The sequence below is a fragment of the Anguilla rostrata genome, chromosome 6 (genome assembly GCF_018555375.3).
Source record: "Anguilla rostrata isolate EN2019 chromosome 6, ASM1855537v3, whole genome shotgun sequence".
NCBI classification, from domain to species: Eukaryota; Metazoa; Chordata; class Actinopteri; order Anguilliformes; family Anguillidae; genus Anguilla; species Anguilla rostrata.
Genome location: NC_057938.1, coordinates 43,666,410 through 43,688,276, shown reverse-complemented (window position 1 = coordinate 43,688,276; position 21,867 = coordinate 43,666,410). Strand labels below are relative to the sequence as shown.

Below are 21,867 nucleotides of genomic sequence, written 5' to 3'. Positions count from 1 at the left end.
GGCTCTTCTCTGCTTTATTTGCTTGTTTTGGAAGCCTGTGTAAGGTTTGCATGAGAGTTCTCCTGTCACCCACTGTCACCCACTGCTTACGTACAGATGAAGCACTCACTGCTGCCAGACAAGGTAACCCCATTAGTTGTCTAATTCCAAAATATTAAACAGAAATAAAAAATAGAAGAATCAAATGAAGAGTGATTTTGGTTTCTCTCTGTTTTAGAGATCAATGCTCCAACAACCACGTTGCTTTCTCTCTTTTGTAAATTATTTGCATAGCAGGGACGCTTTTGCTGAAGGATGAACAAAGTCATCCATATCTTATAGAGTGGAGACTTTTACTGGAAAATCTATGGCAGTTAAGTTTGCTCAAGGGAACAGCATCAATCTCCCAGAAAGGATTTATACCTACTAGCCTCAGGCCCAGAGTATGGTGGTCCAACCTATGTTTTATTTCACTGCTGTATTATATACTGTATGTTCTCATAAAAACTCTAAAGCACCAGCACTGTCAAATGATAAAAGATTGCATATATTTTAAAAGAAGGTAGTCATCTCTTTGTTTGTGATCTCTGTGTTTCAGAAGATACAGCTGAAGAGATAAAGCTCCCTGCCTCCAGTACGGAGACATCCATAACAGACTTGACCCCTGATGTAGAATATGTTGTTACCTTTACTTCCTTTTTGGGATCAGAGGAAAGTATACCCATCTCTGGCCAGCTTACAAGTAAGTCCGATTTTCTTATAGCCATATACAATGATGTATATCATCAACAGGTTGATACAGTGTTGGCACACTGAAAAGAGAGTTTTGCTCTCCCTATTTCTTTCCTATTACTCTGTACTTGGCTGAAAAACACTGCTATAATGTTTGTGCAAAGATGTCCTTGTTTGATGCTGTTGAGATAGACATTTCTTTTAGAGGTAAGTCCTCAGGGAGTTTTGGTGCTGTTTAGGTTGTTAAGCAGTGTTTTTTTTCATTGTCTATTTTAACCATAGTTGTAACCTGTTTTGCAGAAGAATTTGTTGTCTACTGAAATTTAAAAGAAACAAATGCCTTAAAAAATTGTATTGCAGAAATGACTTTTGTGCCAGAGCGGGCGCATAATGGCCTTTCATATGCTGGCCATGACAGTGCTGATAGGCACAATGTTAGGCATAACTGTCACTTCTCTTCTGTTTCAGTCCAGTCAAGCACCACAAGTGTAACTTCCAAAAGACCACAGCCAACAGATTCAGTTAGTGAGTATTTTGCCATCATCAACCATGTTTTATCATCAGCACAGTCTTCCGGTTTGTAGATCCACTAGGATTTTGGGTAGGGTATGTATTCGCCACTGAAAGCAGTTCTGTCAGAACTGTCAGAATTCAGACAAAACTTCATATCAGACCTTGCTCATTCTCAGCTAAGGTTCTGAAGAGCAGGAAACCAACAACTGTAGCAGTTGCCTTCATTTGGCCCCCACCTTGCCCTGGGCAAACCCAGTCCTGAAATTCTAAAAGAAGCGGAAAGTGTAACTGATCAGGAGATCAGATGTATACTTTACAAGCGTGATGTGCCTCTCCCCTGATTTGTGAATTCTGAATGGCTGGGGTTAGATCACTCATTTTTCTGCCTGGAAAATATCCTCCAGGGCCAGATGTACTAAAGCAATGAGCTATGCGCAGTGGGTTGCTGTATTATTACAAGCAAGTCGAGGTCTGTTGTCAAAGTCAATTTTATAATGCCTCAATCTTCTAAAATTAACATACTTTGTCTTGGTGCATGAGCCAAATAGGAGCAACTGAGCAATTTAACAACGGGACAAGCTAAGATACGTTTTTGTGCATAATTATTTTTTTTAAGTTTACCTGGTCCTAGATGATTTAATCATCAGCAAAAAGGATGATTTAAGCATGATCTGTCAAGGGATGAATTCAGAAATGGTCAAAACAGTCAGAACAAAGGCCAAATGGTCTCTGCTGACTGCTAGAGTAAAGACAGGACTCGCAGGATCAAAGCTTTCAGGCAGCATCACATGATTCATCTCAATTATTGGAATTTAGTCAGAATGTTCCAGAAAGTTTTCTCTCAAGAGTGATACATGGTTTTAAAATACAAAAATATTAAAGAACATAAAACACAATGACAACATGGAAAGGTTTTATGATTTTATTTCATTTTATTTTTTTTAGCAAAAAATGATTACATGGTAGTAACATCAACATGTTTGTTTTTAGGAGTACTCTTTAAAAAAAGAACCCCAAACACACATGGACAATTGACATGAATATAAACAGCAAAACCCCCACCCCCTCCCGAAAAAATAAAATAAAAACTATTTTAAAAAACACCTAAAAAGATGAAAAGCCCGCAGTAGTAGAAACTGGGGAAAATTGGTTTGTTTTTTGTTTGATGTAATTCATTTTGCTACTCTGAAAAAGTAATGCTTTGGCTCTCATGTGGCTGACCTCCAGAGGCTCATTTCCCAGTTCTCTTATGCAAGAGCAGGCATTCCCATTTATCATTATATTTGATTTTGCTGTTGGAACTTGAAGGATAAGCAGATGCTCTTCTGTTGCAAAATATTTTTCTTGTGCTCCTGTCAGATTATTTTAATTCTGTTTATCTGCCACTACTCCCAATATGGACTATTTTTGACAGGAAAAGTCCACCCCCCCCCCCCCCAGATCCTCAGCTGACCATTGTTGCCCTCCCTGTACCCCCTCAGAGTGCACCGTGGGTGCCATCACAGACTTGGTCTTCCTGGTGGACGGCTCCTGGAGCATCGGGAGGGAAAATTTTAAATACATTCGCAGCTTCATCGCGGCAATGGCGGGCGCCTTCGACATTGGAGAGGACAAGACCAGAGTGGGCGTGGTTCAGTACAGCACAGACACCAGAACCGAATTCAACCTGAACCAGTACTTCAAGCGTGGCGAGCTCATCCGAGCCATTAACAACTTGCCTTATAAGGGTGGAAACACAATGACAGGTACACATTTATTGTTACCCACAAGCTAGTTGTAGAACCACTACTTGCATTGAGTCGTTTTTTGTGTTAACCAAATGAGGTTATTAAACCCTTCGTTGATACGTCCAAATTGACGAAATGTTGGACAGTCGCTGAGAGACGTGTAGAACAGGCACTGAAACTCATGCGAAAGAAATCCATGTTGCACAGACACTGACATTCATGTAGATTTGTCGCAAATTCTTCTAAGTTGGACAGACACTCTCACGTGTTTGACAGATATGAACAATCACAAGACTGATACTGATGCTAGCTGTTTGGAATGCAGTTTGGTCCTGGTTCCTCAGGACGTCGGGAATGGGCTCTCTCAGCCATTGACAGCTGGCTTCCACAGTGTCTTCGTTGTTTATTGTTTGAAGCTGCTGACGGGAAAGTTCAGCCAAACGTTCTGGAGACGTAGCCAAACGCTGCGCTTGCAGGGCACAGCCCCATGCAACCACTCGCCAGCTTTTTAAAAATACTGCTGATACAGGGTCCTGTAAGACCAGAAAAGTTTCCTTACCTTTTAAAGATGGAAAACAGTGGCTGTTGTTTCAAAAAGGCCTTCTAAAGTCAAAATAACTTAGCTCATGCGTTAAGTGCAAAATGCCCTGTGTAAACATGAATGTCATCATTAGTAGACTTTGTGTTTGACAGTGGACAGCCACATTAGGATGAAATGGTTTGATTTTAATGAATGCAGAGATGTCATCTGATGTTTCTAGGCGATGCCATGGATTATCTGTTGAAAAACACATTTACCGAGGCTGCTGGAGCCAGGCAGGGATTTCCCAAAGTGGCCATGATTATCACAGATGGAAAATCTCAGGACCCCGTGGAAGACTATGCCAAAAAACTCAGGAACAGTGGGGTTGAGATTTTTGTCTTGGGTAAGTGACTACTTTCCTGTTTTCCTTTAAAAGTACTCATGTGTTCTTATCAGGCACACTGGTGGTTCATAATGCATACAAGCTTTCTTGTCAAAGGATCAAAATTCTGCAGTTTATTAAATTTTTTTAAAGTTTTATTGAAAGAAAAATGCAGTGCCATTGTTTTTGTCTTTTAACAGTAAAAACACCAATAAAATTGAAGGGGAAATTGTAAAGACCAACTGATTGGCTATAGAGACCTGACCTCTCACACTAGACCTCTTGTTGGAAATAGAACTACTGTGCATGATTCCAGCTGGATTTTATTAAAAGTGCGAATGGTACACAACATTCCTACTTTGGGTTGGCATTTTACACTTTCTTTATCCATTCTTTTAGTACTGTCGATCCTCAGTATGCAGCAATTAATTATCAAACTTGTGGCTGTCTTCATATGCCCTAGTTGTCTTTAGAAGCAACGTTTGTGCTTTGTCGGTGATGACATTTAGCTATAAAAGATGACATTTCCGAGATTTGTCTGGCAGTTAAGTCACAATAGCTGTATGGAATATCTTCCTCCGTTTGTAGGAGACGATCCATTTTACATCTCATTTCTGTTCTTTGTCCAACGCAGGGATCAAAGAAGCAGATGTGGACGAGCTGAAACAAATGGCCTCCACCCCTTACAGCAGCCATGTCTATAATGTCCCCAACTTTAACTTGATCAAAGAGGTGCAGCGTAAGCTCATCGGCCATGTCTGCAGCGGTGTTGATGACCAGATGAACTTTCTCGTGAGCGGGGAAGAAGGTACATTTTTTTTTCAACATGATTTGCTTAATTTCCAATAGCAAGACGGCAGAGCTTGTGGCCACTGTGTACTTGAAATTGAAAAAGAAATGAAAATGAGAATGCCCTTCGCTTTTCGGGCTCTCCCTAGCTGTTCTGACTGCTCTGTCTTGTGCCCTTTGTTGACGATCCCAGTGGTGGAACCACCCTCAAACCTGGAAGTCAGAGAGACAGCCTCCAAATCCATGAGGGTGACGTGGGATGCCTCCTTGGGGGAGGTCACCGGGTACAAACTCCAGCTGGTCCCCATGTTAGCAGGCAGCAAGAAGCAGGAGCTGTACGTAGGACCCTCTCAGACCTCGGTGACCGTGATGGACCTCTCCCCGGACACGGAGTATGAGATCAGCCTGTTCGCCCTGAACGGTCTGATGCCGAGCGAGCCCGTCATGACCATGGATAAGACCCAGCCGACGAAGGTCTCTCTAGGTGAGAATTTTTTACCTGCCTAGTTAAAAAGCTCAAAATGGTCAGTCTACACAATCAGATCAATCAGTACAAACTCAAGCTATTACACGGAGACCAACAAGGTGAAAGGGCAAGTTCTGATTTAAACAGCTTTAATGCATCTTATTTCTTACAGTTATACATAGTTGAATTCGAATCAGTCATTACTACCTTTATCTTTCCTATACTTATCATTTCTGCCAGAGTGGAGACATTTGCTTTTTATCTCCTCCTGCAGAATGTTCCCTTGGTGTGGATGTACAAGCAGATGTTGTTCTCCTGGTTGACGGCTCTTACAGCATAGGATTAGCCAATTTCGCCAAGGTGAGAGCCTTTCTTGAGATTCTGGTGAACACCTTTGACATTGGACCGAATAAGGTCCAGATCAGCCTGGTTCAGTACAGCAGGGACCCACATACCGAGTTTTCCCTGAACACACACCACAACCTCGACGCCGTGGTCAAAGCCGTGCGGTCGTTCCCGTACAGAGGAGGCTCCACGAACACGGGGAGGGCCATGACCTACGTCAGGGAGAAGATCTTTATCCCCGCCAGGGGGGCGCGAACCAACGTGCCGCGCGTCACTATCCTCATCACGGATGGGAAGTCCTCGGATGCCTTCAAGGACCCAGCCACGAAACTGAGGAAGGCCGACGTGGAGATCTTCGCTGTGGGCGTCAAGGATGCCGTTCGCTCGGAATTGGAGGCCATTGCTAACGAGCCGACGGAGACCCACGTCTACACCGTGGAGGACTTTGACGCTTTCCAGAGGATATCCAAGGAGCTGACGCAGTCCATCTGTCTGAGAATTGAGCAGGAAACCATGAATATTAAGAAAAGGAGTAAGTACTGGGGTAACATTTTGAGACACTATGGATGCCATTTTAATATAATTTGTTAAGCATATGAAAAGGCTGTCCCATTTATTGAGGTAAAGCAAGGTCAAGGTTTCCGGCTCTTCCGCTTCATTTACAGTCCCCTTCAAAATGATCAGTGCCCTTGAAAAAAATGGGTAAATTGTTACTTGTTAAAACATTTTTGTATTAGTTTAAACTATTTCCCCATTCTTGAGCATACAGTTTACCCGTATTGCAAAATTGCACATGTTTTTCATACTTTTCTTGCTGATTTCTTTATCAAACGTGCTCAATCGTTTTTGAGGGCACTTTCTATGAGGATCTGAGAGGCAGTTACCTTTGTCTGTGCTCTCCATTTGAACATTCAGCAAGTACTTCTGTAATGAAATGTCCTGCAAAGATTCCCGTCATAGCTCCCATACATTGGCACTTGCATTTTGCAGCAGGCAGGAACTTGTTAAAAATGCAAGTGCAGTGTCATATTTAACTGTTACACATGCATTCTTAACTTAAGGATGATGTCAGAATATGTTTTACGCAATGATCGTATGGACATATAGCTGAACATACATTTACTTTATAATCCAAAGAAAAAAATATACCTGAAAAATAAAGAGTGAATCGATCACTTTAAGTCATAGTTTGGTGCTTAAACAGCTTAAACAATAATCAAAGTCTGAGAACACAAATTCCAACCAGAAAGTTTCAGAAAAAAGGACTCATACTGTACAAAACTGTATTGCTGAATTTGGTTCCCATTTCCTATGTTTCGTAATGGCATTAGTCATCTGTCAATTTTCATTATCTGGATTTGTTAATTTAGTTAAATTAGCTTAATGATGTCTCAGAGAGACATGTGCTTGGATCCCCCCAGGACTGGTTATATAATCTGTTATTGATAACTGTTTATAAACGCTATGGCAACAGGAACTTAACTGTTTTTAACCTGAATTATTATTCTGAAGTCACGCCAGCCTACAGTCCTGTGACCTTTGACATTTTTTCATGGCCAGAGACTTGACAGAATTGTCAGTCTCTGAAATGACACTTATGTCATGGCCAAGGAATTTAAATCACGCCTAGGTCACCATCCGCTCCCAGTATCCACATGTTGCTTTTGTTTTTCTGGCCACAATGTGTTACACACATGTCATGGCTAGTTTTCTCAGGACCGTAATGAGGGGAAATAGCAAGCCAAACATTAGTCAATCTACATTACGCGTCCAAAAGGTATTTAGTGCTACCACTGCGTTGTGTAACTCACCAAAACTTCAATTGCGCATTATATAATTCTTATATAATATAATCATGGGACAACAGCTTCTGAATTCTGTAAATAAGATTATGGTAAAAAAAATTAAGTGAGTATTCTAATCGGATGATGCGTCTCCCTTCTTAGGTTTATATCCACCAAAGTCGCTGACCTTCTCAGAGGTGACTTCCAGAAGTTTTCGGGCCAGCTGGGTCTCGAACAGCACGGACGTTTTGTCCTTCATGGTGAAGTTCAGAAAGGCTGCAGACACAGATGGAGACTACGTGTCTGTTTCGGTGCCTGGGGACACTTTTACTGCTGTCCTGCCCCACCTCACACCCCTCACCAAATATGAGGTGAATGTCTTCGCTCACTATGATATCGGAGAAAGCTTTCCCTTGAAAGGAATGGAGACAACATTAGAGGGTGAGTGTTTGTTTTTCCTATAGGGTTCCACCTGAAAAGAGAATGGGTTAAAACATGCAACTGAGATTAATGCCAAATTGCTTCCAAAGATGTTAAGTATGAATTAAATGTTAAATATTAAACTAAAGATGTTAAATATGAACTCATTATTAAGAAAATGATAAACAGTTGAAAATATATAGCGTGAAAATACCCAATAGCCAATGCTAAGACAGTTAAAGACATGCTAAAATGTTGGGAACCCAGCCAGGGCGTGATGTCGTTTTGGCGTGGGTAAGGGAGCTCAAGGTGCAGGAGTGACAACAGCGCTTCTCTTTCAGAACAAGGAACAGTGCGGAACCTCAGGGTGTCGGAGGAGACGACGGACAGTTTCCGGGTGTCGTGGGGTGCGGCCCCGGGGGCGGTGGTGAGGTACCGCTTGTCCTACGTGCCGGTCAGCGGCGTCGGGCCGAGGCTGGAGACGGCCACCTCCGGCCCCGAGACCTCCATCGTGCTGAGAGAGCTTCTCCCCGCTACCACATACCGCGTGTTTGTGACTGCTGAGTACCAGTCTGGGCTGGGAAAGGAGAGGCAAATCGATGGAACCACCAAAGAAGGTTAGCTGGGAGCTCCGCCGCTCATCCCTTAATTCCCTTTTGTTCCGCCCCTTGGCAACCTGATGTTACGCAAGTACGTCAGCTTAATTTGGCTTGTTCGTATGCGTGGAAGACATATGACTGGGAGATTTTGGAGGGGGGGTGGAGAGTTTCCTGCCAGGAAGCAATAGTGTGTGTGTATGTGGGTGTGCATTTAACAGGAGCAATTTCTTTGCATGGACACATCTGCGGGAGAAGAAATATTTTTTGTTCACTATGGAAACCAAATTCTTTTAGGTGATTATCTATACTGTAGCCCCATGAAAGCTTTTAGCTTGGACATGCATTCCAGTTCCATTTTTTTATGCTGTTTTTTCTCCAAATTAATTAATGACCTAAAATTGATCTTTGTCCGTGGCTATGCTTCATGGTTCTCCATGCTGTTGTTAAAAAAGTTAAATTCTTAGAGTTATAATCACAGCACTTGGATAAGAGCATATGGTTGATTTTAGGCACCCTGCTATTATTTCTGAAGTTATAATGCAGCAGCATTGGCAAATTAATTGTAGTAATTGCTTGACTCACCAAACACTGCATGAAGAAAAAAAAAAAACTTAATTATATGCCAAAATTAGGGACAGATGTCAATTGAATGCCTGCCTTTCCCAGTTCTCTTACATTATGCGCCCTGTATTACACAAATAATTTTAAGATATTTGATAGGATCCGTTTTATTGGTGGAGAAACTCCATAACCTTAGCTCCGATTGGCGGGGTGGCACACTTTTTGAACCGCGTCCCCTCTTTTCCAGCTCACGGGTCCCCGCGTAACCTGCGAGTCTTCAACGAGACCGTGTCCAGCATGCGGCTCTCCTGGGGGGCGGCGCCGGGCCGGGTGCTGCAGTACCGCGTGGCCTACCAGCCGGTGGCGGGAGGCGAGAGGAAGGAGATCTCCGTCAAGGGCGAGAACACGGCCGCGCTGCTGAAGAACCTGCGGCCGGCCACCGAGTACGACCTGTCCGTCAGCGCCCGCTACGCCACCGGGCTCGGGGACCCGCTGGCCGGGCGAGGGACCACTCTCGAAGGTATTCGTCTTTCTCTTCGTCTGTGCCTTCGTCCTTAAGTCAGTCTGAGGTGAGGGATTTCTTTTTACAAGGGAGTCCGCTCTCATTTTCTCACTTGCTAATCTATGGTATATTTGATTTCCTGTTTCCTGTCATTTGCACTTCCCAGTATCGTCGTAGTAATATGGTGTATGCTGTGGCAATTATAGTCATTTAGAGACAGTGAAATTCTACAACAGAAACAGTGCAGTATGTAATTAGATCAATAGGAGTGAATCACTTTTTTCCAAGCTCAAGCCATGCCGAGCACAGTCCCACACACCGCTCTCAAACCCGCCAGCTGTCTTTCTTAACTGCATTAATGTACTCTATGTCATGCAGCTTAATTTATATTAAACAGTCTTTAGCTGCCATAGTTTCTAAAGGCTAAGCTCCATTAACATATATATCTGTTTGAAAGAGTTATGAATTGCTTATCTCAAAGACAGTTTGAAAGGGCTGACCTGTAGGCAGACAGAAATAACAAATGGTTAGAGAGGACATCTGTTTCTGTTATAGCTGCTTTGGAGGTTAGAACTGACTCTAGTGGATCATGGGGAGTGGGAAGGATTTTGGTTAAGGTCAAGTGGTTTTTCTGCTACCGTATCCTTTAATGAAATACCCTAGAACAAATCAGCCACAGCTTGTCAGCTATCTCAAAGGTCAGTAAACTGTGGTATCAGATGCAAGTACTTAAACCCAACTGAAAGTGGTTGTGTTGAAGAGGCAACACTAGCTTGACAAGACATGTATAAAATTGGTTTATCACTTGGGCTGGTGTTATTCCCTGCAACTACGTGGGTGAGGCTTGGAAGAGCTGCACTGTCAGATGAGGTGAGGTGAGGTGAGGTAGAAGTTACTTGTACACTGGATGCCAAGGGCTATACTGCCATGGTGCCCAAGTAGGTGATATGTAGAAACAAAATGGTGGACGAGTTGGCTCATTAAGTGGCAAAAATGTGCAGCCACCTTTGTATGAATAGTAATAATAATAATAATAAGAAGAAGAAGAATAAGAAGAATCATAATCATAATAATTTGTATGAGTGCATGTCCTTAGCTACTGATTGTTTGTTCATTTATTTGTTTGTATGTGCTATGTGTGGATTCAGATTAGTACTTTGCAGGTCTAATAGGAGAAGTATAACTATCCATGCTAACTATAAAGTGCTACCGTTCGTGTATTTGTTTATATTTTGTGGAGGGGAAGCCGTGGTTTGTGCCAGTGTTACAAAGAATAGTCTAAATGTTCACAGAGTTGTCTTTTTAAAATAAAAATGAAAAGAGAATATTAAGAGAGAGAGAGTGGTGGTGGCAATTTGGACAGGATTGAGAGATGATGGTGGAGATACTGTAATTCTAAGGCCTCTTGTCAATACTTATGTAGTTCTGTGTTTTATGTGCACTTCAGCTTGTCATTTTGCCAACTGTTGAGAGAGTATCTAACATTGTGTCAAGCTTGGACTTGAAGTCCCCAAGGCTCTTGGCTTAAACTTCATGACCTGGCAAGCTATTCCATCATTAATGGCTCTGTAGCAAGGCTTCCTGAAAATTAAAACATTTCCAAACATCTATGTACTTTTGTTCTTTTAGTAGAACTCAGCCTGAAATATGTTCTGCAGTGTTCTTCTAAGAATTGCATTTCCCCAATGAAATCAACCACCCTAATAGGAAATTAAATGACACAGCGATCACTGTCAAAAGTGTCAGCCTTGTGCTGGACAAGGAAATTCTTTTACAAAGACTAAGCAACTCCATCTGCACATGGGTTTGTATTCATTTTTCAGAATTATTGATGTTAAATTTGAATCAATGATCTGAAAAAAAAATTAACTGTCATATTTTGTATAATCTTTTTTTTGTAGGTGGGAAAATGACAAAAAAAGACTGATATAATAAATGTATGTTTCCAATTAAAGGATGAAGGACTTAGCATTGTGGATAGTCATGTATCCCCGTGCTTGCAGGACCTGGTGCAGTGCAATAGTTTAGCTTGGTTCTTTGAGCTGGAAATCCCTATAAAGGTGCTTAGCGGCACCTCCAATGGCAATACGGTGACACATGCGCCTGGATTGTATCACCAAAGAAGGAGCTATGCAGACACGATGGCCGCTCAAACCACTGGGCCTGGGTTTCCTTCATGTTCTCCCTGTCCTCATATTGACGTAATGGATTCATGGACTGTGTAATGATAGATGATTCTGAATTGTAATGCTAAGAAAGGGCGGCTAGTAACGCTGGCAGATATATTCTGTTTTCACAATATCAAGACAGAGAAACGGATCTGTGCATAAATTAAAAGGAGAGCTTTTACGCGTGACATATGGAATGTGTTACCTGAAAGGCACTTCAAAGAGGCGGCTATGACGGGGGCCATTTTAAGAGAGCGGGCTCTGTACTTCCTCTAGGGGTTGGTACAGGGGGCGGGGGGTGGGTGGGTGGGGGGGCTATGGAGAGCAGTGGAAATGAAATCAATCATAATCAGGATGCGGGGAGCAGGCCATAAGGTCCATTCCTGTGACTTCATCCTCTGAGGATTTAGAAGTTGGGTCTTTGTGAGGATGCCGCATGTGCGATTCCTTCCTGGGCTCCGCTGTCTGACATTCATCAGAGCGGATAATACTGTCAGGCCTTCTGCCGCTTTCCTGCTCCCGACTGCCAAATCAGGGAGAATGCCCCGTCAGCACCAGCATCTGCATGTGGACAAGAAATGCGAGAAACCAGATTAAAAGTCCAACATTTGGTTGTTTTTTTTAAAAATACGAATTTCATTGATTGTTGATTTTGAGCTCAGTTGCACCAGTGCTCAATGGCGAGGAATTATGTGAATGCTCCAGATTATTTCAAATAAAATATCATCATTTACAGTACATGTGAGTGAAATGTTAGAGCTTTTTCAATGGCAAAGAAAAAAGTAGCACGCACACACATACACAAACACACACACACACATTTTTGGTGTGCCAACTAATTACAGCCTAATGTAGACGTTGCTGATGATGAGCAGTTTGAGACTGGAATCACAAAGTCTTCTCAAAAGCAGAAGAAGGGTGTGTGCCATATTTAATAAATGGCACATCTGCATTCAAATGGAATTGTGATGGAGAGCAGAGAGAGCCAGTGAACTAAAGGCAGCAATTGAATTTGGTCTGGTTTTCTTCAGTTGTAGTTCATAGCGGTCTTGAGAAGATTGGTTTGCTGGAGACTGTGAGGAGATTCTATGCTGACAAGCTCATTGTCAGTGTAGTATCTTGGAAAATTGAAACCTTTCTAAAGGTTGATCCCCATCTCTGTGGCTCCGACTGCACATGTGCAGTAAAATTGCCAATATTAGAATGTGTGCTTAAAGAATATTTTTTGATAGATTGTTGTTGGCAGGCCAGTTGGAAAGACTTGTTATGAAATCAAACACAGCTCACTTTCTAATATATGAAATTAAACGCAGGCTTATAGTTAAAATCTTTCTCCATTTTGCACTGAGGTAGAAAATATTTTCTCTTCTTGATGCACATCTATGTTGATTTTTAAATTTGATATGCAACATAGCCCTGTGTTGTCATTTAAATATTGTAGTTGAATAATTTCATTTCAGCAGTAACCTGTAAGCAGCAAACGTTGATAATGGATGTACAAAAAAACACATTTACATTTATTAACTTATGATGACATGATCCAATGATTTTTCAGAAATGTTTTTGTCTTGTCCCTTTTAGGGCATGCTGAATTATTCCATTAGTATAATGAATAGAATAGAATATTATTATTGAAATTTGGAATTCTATATTTAATTACTGTGACTGCAGCTTTATTAAATACCTTAAAATGATATTCAGTAATTAAAGAACGAATCTGTGCCCACGTCTTACTACAGCCTTTATCAGTAAGCCCAAATAAAAGCCTGAAGCTGGAAAACGGGGATGGATAAGCAAGAAGCAGACTGTCACTGTGCATTATTAGGTTTCACATCATAATCGGCCCATTGTCTTTCTCCATTTAAACTCCCTGCTTTTTGCGTGAATGGTTCTGACCACAGTGTTTTCCACAGTAGAGCCTCTTGGCTGAAGCTAAGCAGGGCTGGCCTTGGCTAATATGTGAATTGGCAACCTGGGAAAACTGAGTTGCTGCTGGAAGTGGTTTTTGTGGGCCAGAGGGGGCCAGCAATTCCTCTGGACTAATGAGAAAATGACATGTCCAGTGCAGTGAGAGGGATACTGTGCTGTAGGAGATATCAGGAGATTTTTCAGATGAGGCATCGAACTGAGTTCCTCAATGTCCTGACCAAATGCATTATCATAATCCCCAAGTTTAATTGGCCGAATAATTCCCTCCTTGTTGATGTGTTGTGAGCCTCCTATCTGTAAATCCTAGAGTGTGCTACACATTGCTAATGGTTAAGGAGAACTTCAGAACATCATTCTAAAACAGTTTTTAAATCTTGATAAGCACTGGCTAGTATAAATGAAGTTCATTACTTTGATTATTATAAATTCATCACTGACATGGCACATAGGATTTCTACAGCAAAAAGTAAATTGGCCCCTTTTGCCGTGCTTTGGTACTTGGTTTCACGAGAAGCCATCAAAATGACCACACACTCACAGAAACCCATGCATCATCCTCTGTAGGAAACCTTTAATCATATAGCTGGGGCAAATGTTTCCCCTATGCCTTTATGGGGATGCACCAATATGCCTCCGGTCAAGTAAACCCCTGCTTTTCATGTCTGAAAATCCTGTATCCATGTCTTAAATATATTCAACACTGATGATCAAGGAGGTCTGATGCACCGGGCTTTTAGTTCTTTCACTGATTGCGTCCCATCTGGTTGTATGTTTAAACTGGGAGATGCTCCACAAGGCCACACAGATGCACAGATGCTTTTGAACCCTGGGAATCAACAGCACTGCTTTGGAGTATGTGTGTTTGTGTGAATGTGTGTTGGCCGGCTGGCGATATCACTTAGAATTAGTCTCTTATAATTCTTTCATCTGTGCTTTCTCCGCTCTTTGACTTTTCGAGGAGGAATCCTTTGGGAGGACAGAAGCACATCTGCATTTATAGCTCGTGCACTTTCATGTATCGAGTTTCTTGTTTTCAGCGGAAAATTAAATACTGTTGGAAGGACTTCAGTGCTTAAGATGGACGATTTAAACCTTTGTGCATATTTTTCTCTATTCACACTTGGTGACCGTTGAAGAAATATATCACTTACACGTCAAAGACCGAGGCTGGTTCCACTCAACCGGATCGAGAGTCTGGAAGCATATCTTCCAGCCAGGGAATTAAGTTGCTTATTCAGTGTTCCATTATCAGAATAAATGCCCTCTTATTCTATTAATGGTCCAGAGGACTACAATCCAGCAGGTTCCAGCTGTCTTTAAAGAGTGCTGGAACCTGTTGAATTGTAGCCCTCCAGTCTTAACAGAATAAGAGAGTACTGTGTCCTGCTGTTCACTAAATTTAACAAGCCAATTAAAATATTAATCGTGCTCTGAACCATGACATCTGCAAAAATGTGTATTATCGTTGACCAGGGAGGGATTAATCGACCCCGCATTATATACAAAATATACCATCAATCCTCTTAATGACCTTACATACTTTATTTGTTTCTTTTCAGAGATGGGCTCCCCAAAAAAGCTGGTCACAAAAAACGTTACGGACACCAGCTTTAGGGTGTCCTGGACGGCCGCCCCCGGCAACGTACGGTTGTACCGGGTGACGTGGAAGTCGCTGTTCACCGGGGAGGCCGGGGAGAAGACGGTCCCGGGCGGCGTTACGGACACGGTTCTGGACGGCCTGACCCCGGAGACCCGGTACCAGGTGTCCGTGCACGCGCAGTACAGCCGCGGAGAGGGGCAGCCGCTCGTGGGAGAAGAGACCACAAACGGTACTGCCATTCCCCAATTTTATCCGTTTTCCTTATGCTGAGAGAAGTGACGGGAGAGACGTCCCAATCGCCCCGTTAGTCCGAGGTTGCACATCCTCGCGATATCGCTGCCAGCAGCATGATGTTATGATGATGTAATGGGAGAATGCCAGCAGTGGAAAGCCATGACCTCCTGCCTGGCTCTGCTGCTGTGCTGATTAGCGCACATGACGGAGATGTTTCCCCCCTACCTCCTGAGGTTTCAAAGAGGGTAAACTGAATTCCACATGTAGCTAAGTGGTCACCCAAAGCATTCACTTGCTGATAACATATGAGCGTGAACTGCATACAGGTAATGCTGGTCATTTGCTGTATCGCATTCACTTCTGTCAAGCTGTGCCTGTCACTGATCTGAGATCAGCACGGCTGCATTCACTTCTGTCAAGCCATGCCTATCACTGATCTGAGATCAGCATGGCTGCAATCACTTCTGTCAAGCGGTGCCTGCCACTGATCTGGGATCAGCATGGCTTCAGAGAAGTGTGTCTGATACAGCCAGAGGCCCCATGTTCCAATGTTTTCTGGCCATCGCAGAATAATTGTGCCGGTGAGCTCCCGCTCAGATCTATAAAAAAAAAGATCACACTTTGACCTCTATGGGGGGGGGGGGACCCTGTTGGTTTCCTTCAGAATTGTAAACAAAGTGAGCTACGTAACAAATAAATACACTGTTGACTTCAGCATCCACCCCCTTGGCTAGAGCCATTTTTTATGTGGTCATAATATTTTTACGGCTTGCCTACGTAGGAAATGAGCCTTTCATTAAAATGCCACTGAGGAGCTGTGAAGTTTTTTTTCATGAAATATATAAAACATTTGGAAACTTTTATTATTTGTTCCCTGGAAGGCACTAGTTGATTAGCACTGACACAGATCTGCATGTAATGACCACAGACTGTATAAGCTCTCACAGCTGAGCAATGGTTCTGATGCTAATTGGGTCTTTATTAAAAGTGATTCAACAGAATGGCCTATGCTCAGGTTAAGAGAGAAAATAGACACGGAGAGAGAAACCGTGGCTGTCAAAATAGCAAATAAGCAAATTCAGAGCTTTTTGAAATGAATCACTTTAGGTATTAAGGCTTGGTGGGGATGAGAGGACACCAATATGAAATTGCCCTTACGATAAAAGATCACGTGTGAAACTTGCCTTTTTGATTTTCACATGTGAATTGAAATATTCATTTCAAATGTGCTTTTTCCTTTTTCACATTTTGGCTTTTTTCAAACGTGAATGAAATTTTCCACATGCTAAAACAAAACATGAGACATTGAAATCACGTGAAATTCCACATTTTCATGTGTGACTGAATCTTTCCAATGTGGACTACAATTTTCATACGTGAAAACACAAACGTGTGGCTTGAAATAGCATAGGGTACCTTGTGCCGCTCTCATATTGTAAGTGGGATTATTTTCAAAGTTCACGTGTACTCTTCACATGTCGGGTGTTCACTTGTGGTTTTGGACACGTGATTTTTTTCCTTAAGGCTAAACACTGGACATTGGGCTGGAGAATCAGCAGGGTTTTTCCTGCATAGGATATTCTGTGGTGCTGTACTGTAATCAGCACAATGCACCAGGAAAGGCGTTATGGAAGAAGAGCGCAAAGCTATAGCAATGTAGTGCAATATCAGACGTCGCTCTCATTTTGCTGCTTTCAGACAGGTAGTCTAAAGCAAGTGCAGTTTTTTTTCAAAAAAGTATCCACAATTACACAGTATCAGTGTAATGTTTTCAACTTTGCATATTATGGACCGTAGAATACCCAATTTTTTTAAGAAGTAGAGTTCGCTAGGAGTTTGCTGGTGAAAAGACATCATCTGATCACTACTGCCCATTAAAAAGTATAATTTACTCTACTAGATGTGATAAATTTGGTCACATGATCACACGATTAAAGTACCATTTCTGCCTCATTTTGAACCAGGAAAAACCCTGTTCAGGTGTCCGAATCCTAAATTGGACATTTCTGTGGTACTTTCGACCAATTGGTGGAAGCATGTCCAAAAAATGCAATAGGACACTGAATATGCAGTAAAACCACAAGAAGGCACTCACCCTTTGCCATTTTTATGGTACGTGTCTATGGGCCTACATTTAAAATAGTTTACTGGCCTGCGAGATATAGCAAGCCAGCTAAATCACTCAAAACCAATCAGTGGGAAAAGCCTAAAGCAATAATTCTATGAGGTGACCTACTATCGACCTGTTTTTCCACATTCTGTTTATCCAGAACAGTATTCTGGAAGTGAGGATTTTTCAAGATTATGATTTAAGCCGCAGTGTTGGACTTTCTGTGGAAAATGTGCGTGCAGAGATAACGTCATTGTTCTTGCTTTTCACCTGATCTTGCCGAAAGACACCGCGGCGCTGGCACCCCTTAAAACGGTGCATGTGCGCGCCACATGACGTAATTGGTGCCGTCTGTTGTCCGTTATTGGAAGGAGGGGGTTCAAGGAGATGCAGAACTCAGACATGGTCTGGGACTGGCTGTATATACATCCCCTGCCTGACATATGCACAGAACTGGAAAAAAAAAAAAGTGCACTGATGGAAACTCATGCTGGCTGGGAATTTAATGTGCCGGTTTTGCGAGACTAAATGCGCTCATGGAAAAACGTGTGTCTTGGCCATGTTTATTCATTTTGGCAGGGGGGTCAAGTATTTTTTTTTTTTAAACAGAAAACAACCTTTAAGCACCCCAGGGATCTTGTCATCTCGCACTGTACATACAGTGAGACCAACTGAATCTTCATTCTGGATCTATCTGGATCAATCAGCATGTCACTAGACTAGAAATTTATGTTTTTTTTTTCCAGTGAAAGCCAGTTGTCTGGATTTTTCTTGGAATCATGAAGGATTCAGATGGCTCATATTTAATTTTATTGCAAAAAAACACTTTCTTAGAATGCTAATTTGAAGAAAAAAAATAAAGTGTTTTGTAAAACAGTTTTTTTCAATCAAAGATATTTCATAATGCAAGAAGACACATCTGCCCATACCCTAGGCGTGTATGCAGGGTTTTGTTTTCAACAGTTACCCTGGCTAAATGACCTAACTGGCTTTGAACCCTGGTTCACTCATACATTAGGTCACAGTGGGGCACAGGTACAATGTTCAGCTGTCATTCATATCAAGAATTGTAGCTAAAATGTCAGATGGTGTCAATGTTAGGGCTGATTAAGTAATGAAGGCCAGAAGTTGGCATGGCAACCAGAAACAAATACGGGCCTGGTTGCCCACATTTGGTCTAGATGATGGTTGATCTAACCCGCAGCCCTTCTCACCCTGCTTCACCCCCTCAGCTTCGGAGGCTGCCAAAACGTTGGCCGTGTCCGAGGAGACGGAGAAGAGCATGAGGGTGACCTGGCAGGCGGCGCCGGGCAAAGTGGTGAGCTACCGGGTGACGTACCGACCCAAGACCGGGGGGAAGCAGCTGGCGGCCAAGGTGCCGGGGAACGTCACCACCACGGTCCTGAGGCAGCTGCAGCGCCTGACCACTTACGACATCACGGTGCACCCCGTCTACAAGCGAGGAGAAGGAAAAGCAAGGCAAGGAGTAGGAATGACACGTACGTTGGTCTATAAATTCACCACATGAGTGATGAGACTGTGCTGTTGCACTGTGGGATTGGGGGTTGGCTTTTCTGAGGATGGCAACGGCACTTCATGCACTTCATTGCACCTTGACAACCTCATATGAGACTCATTCGATCACCTAATATTATTGGTGGGTCTTGACGCTCATTAATGTAATGGACTAGGTTTAAGGAGCCAGCGATGGTGAAACTATGATCCTTTCCCTCAGTCTGGAATGTAAATTTTCGCTCTGCAAATGTCTGTTTCAATTCAAATTCTGCTGATTCATGTTGTTCAGTGCCTCCTGCGGTTGGTAGATAACATTTTCTTCTTGCTTGTTTTCTTCCCATGTAGTCTCACCTTTCAAGGGTCCTAGAAACCTCCAGACTTCAGAGCCAACAAAGACCAGTTTTCGGGTTAGCTGGGACCCCGCTCCGGGGGATGTACGAGGGTACAAAGTGACATTTCACCCCTCCGAGAACGAGGTGGACCTCGGCGAGCTTCAAGTTGGGCCGTATGACAACACAGTGGTTCTGGAAGAACTCAGGTATAATAGAATTTGTTGGATCAAATTGTGATCTCTGTTGCCATGCACGCGTGCCTTTTTATTCCTGCTTGACTCATTATGTCTGTATGTTTTCTTGTTGGGTCAGGGCTGGCACAAAGTACACTGTGAGTGTGTCTGGAATGTTTGATGGAGGACTGAGCTTGCCATTGGCTGGAGAGGAGAAGACCACCCTCTCTGATGCGCCTGAGCCCCCAACCATCGTTACACCAGGTAGAACATCTCGCCTCCCCCAAAAACCAACAGGACCAACTTGAAGTAAAGAAGCTTGCTACAAACAACGCAAAGCTCATTCACATAAGTACTCTGCATCAAAATCCAGCTTCAGCTTCATTTGAAGTAACGTAACGTAAATTGTATTCATCAAAGCATATGAAATGTAAAGTGAAATATGAATAAGCAGTATTAGCATTTACTTTCACGGGCAATGCGACATGTAGTCTGCAACAGATTTGTATTTCATATTTTTGTCTTCCTTCTCTTTGTTATTTATAACCATAAAAATATTTGTACCCTACACTCAAACCTAATTGTGCAGTCGCAAAGTAATATTTTAATATTCCATCTGCTCGGCGAGTTTTATGGCTGCTTGACAGAGAGGGTTCATTTTTTTTCCCTCCGCAGCAGGCAGAATGGAAATAATAATAATGATCTGTTTGCAATTACAAATGTTTGACAACCCAAAAAAAAGTCTGCAGCACTTGGGCAACCATGAAGAATATGAGGCAAGGAGAATGTTATGTTTTTCATATAAGCCTCTAGAGACCTTGGTGACCTTCGGCAGAAATTCTTTGCGTAATCAGTAGCAGATAGAGTGATAGTGCCGGCCAGCGGGGATGTGACATCCCAGAGGTGTAGGGGCGACACTGAGAGGTAAGGCTCAAAGGCTTAGGACAGGACGCACTTAACTTTTAATTAGGAAAAGGATAGCCTGCCTAATCTTCCTGTTCGTTCCTCTCATGAAAATTGCATTCCTTGGTTATAGCCTTAGTTTTTTTTTTTTTTGGGGGGGGACTGAAATAAATCTCACTTTGGACTGACAGGTAATTATATGTTTACAAAAGTCCAATAAAGTAAAGAACTACTGAATAATGCGATTAATTCATGTAGCAATTTCTGAAGTAATTACGTCATTAAAATTATTATTAAAAGTAATTTTATACGAAAAATAAAGGTTTCGCTTCTTTAAAATAACAGCATAAAAACATTTTCTACAGCTTTGATAGCTTGAAATAACTCATCCTCATAATTTGTCAGACATCAAGTTCATTCCTTTCCTTTCATTAAAATAAATCAATTTTCTCGTGACCTGTTTTCAATTGCGGAGACTGTGGCAGATGTGTGCTGTGTCTAAAGTGTGCATCTGTGCTTTTACGCAGTGGACGAGAGATCTTTTTCACCCTGCAGGTGCCTGCTGAAGCGAGCCCTGTGCCGACGAGGAATGTGCAATAATTCTCACAAATGAGCCTCTCGTATATCATGTGTCAAGAGGGTGTCTTTTGTTGTTTTGTGGGATGAGTTCCTTAACAGCTCCAGAAACCTCCTCCAAGCCTCAGGCGAGAAGAGCCTGTATATTTCTCTACTGGAGGATCGGGACAGAGAAAAACAGAAAAGCCCGGGGTGGAGTTTACACTGTGAATGCCTTCGAAGCTGTAACAAGAATGATCGATGTACAGAAAGTCTGTTTAAAGAAACAATAAAATATGTGTTTGTTCTGCTTGTCGTGATTGTTTGTGAAAACGAGTGAAGAACTGTTCTGTGTTTTTGCTTGTTTGACTTCAGTTGCCGTTTCTTTTCCTTCATTGCTCATCCTTACAACTTTTTTTCTTTTTCACCTTGTTTTCCTTCTTATCTCACCCAAGTCATTCAGCAAGTTAGCCTGAATCATGCTTTTCTGACTCTCCTGTTCTGTGGCCCTACAGACGTCCAATGTAAGACCGCCGCCAAGGCTGACATTGTCCTGCTAGTGGACGGGTCATGGAGCATCGGGCGCCTGAACTTCAAGACCATCCGGTCGTTCATTTCTAGCATGGTGGGCGTCTTCGACATCGGTCCGGACCGGGTTCAGATCGGTCAGTCTCCTGTTTTGGTTTTGGTTACGGTTGAAGGAGTGCTTTATTTTGGTGCAGTGCGAGGTCAGATGTGTTTACCGTGGTCCCGTTGACATTGCAGGGTTGGCTCAGTACAGTGGTGACCCCAAGACCGAGTGGCACCTAAATGCTCACAAAACTCGTCAGGAATTATTGGATGCTGTGGCCAGCCTACCATATAAAGGGGGGAACACACTGACAGGTATTATGCCATTTTCATATTTCTTTATTCATTTTTGGGGGAGGTGGTGGGGAATATGTAAACATCAAGCTATACAAATTTGGTTTTTCCTACATAAATTGTATATATTTCCAGTATGTATGATTTACATATAACTTATTC

At 42.5% G+C, this 21,867-nt stretch overlaps 1 protein-coding gene across 4 annotated transcripts in view; it reads left to right on the top strand.

Moving 5' to 3' along the window:
• The window catches only part of col12a1b (collagen, type XII, alpha 1b), a 75,650-nt gene that overhangs the window by 5,094 nt on the left and 48,689 nt on the right, over window positions 1-21,867 (top strand). For all 4 annotated transcript variants that reach the window (XM_064339877.1, XM_064339876.1, XM_064339874.1 and 1 more), the window contains exons 4-19: window positions 578-721; window positions 1,180-1,236; window positions 2,706-2,969; window positions 3,713-3,877; window positions 4,491-4,664; window positions 4,839-5,129; window positions 5,386-5,988; window positions 7,403-7,681; window positions 8,002-8,277; window positions 9,068-9,340; window positions 14,979-15,248; window positions 18,596-18,862; window positions 19,224-19,416; window positions 19,523-19,647; window positions 21,357-21,506; window positions 21,607-21,726. In XM_064339877.1, coding sequence (XP_064195947.1) covers window positions 578-721; window positions 1,180-1,236; window positions 2,706-2,969; window positions 3,713-3,877; window positions 4,491-4,664; window positions 4,839-5,129; window positions 5,386-5,988; window positions 7,403-7,681; window positions 8,002-8,277; window positions 9,068-9,340; window positions 14,979-15,248; window positions 18,596-18,862; window positions 19,224-19,416; window positions 19,523-19,647; window positions 21,357-21,506; window positions 21,607-21,726 — 3,651 coding nt within the window. The remainder of the gene's footprint in view (window positions 1-577; window positions 722-1,179; window positions 1,237-2,705; window positions 2,970-3,712; window positions 3,878-4,490; window positions 4,665-4,838; window positions 5,130-5,385; window positions 5,989-7,402; window positions 7,682-8,001; window positions 8,278-9,067; window positions 9,341-14,978; window positions 15,249-18,595; window positions 18,863-19,223; window positions 19,417-19,522; window positions 19,648-21,356; window positions 21,507-21,606; window positions 21,727-21,867) is intronic.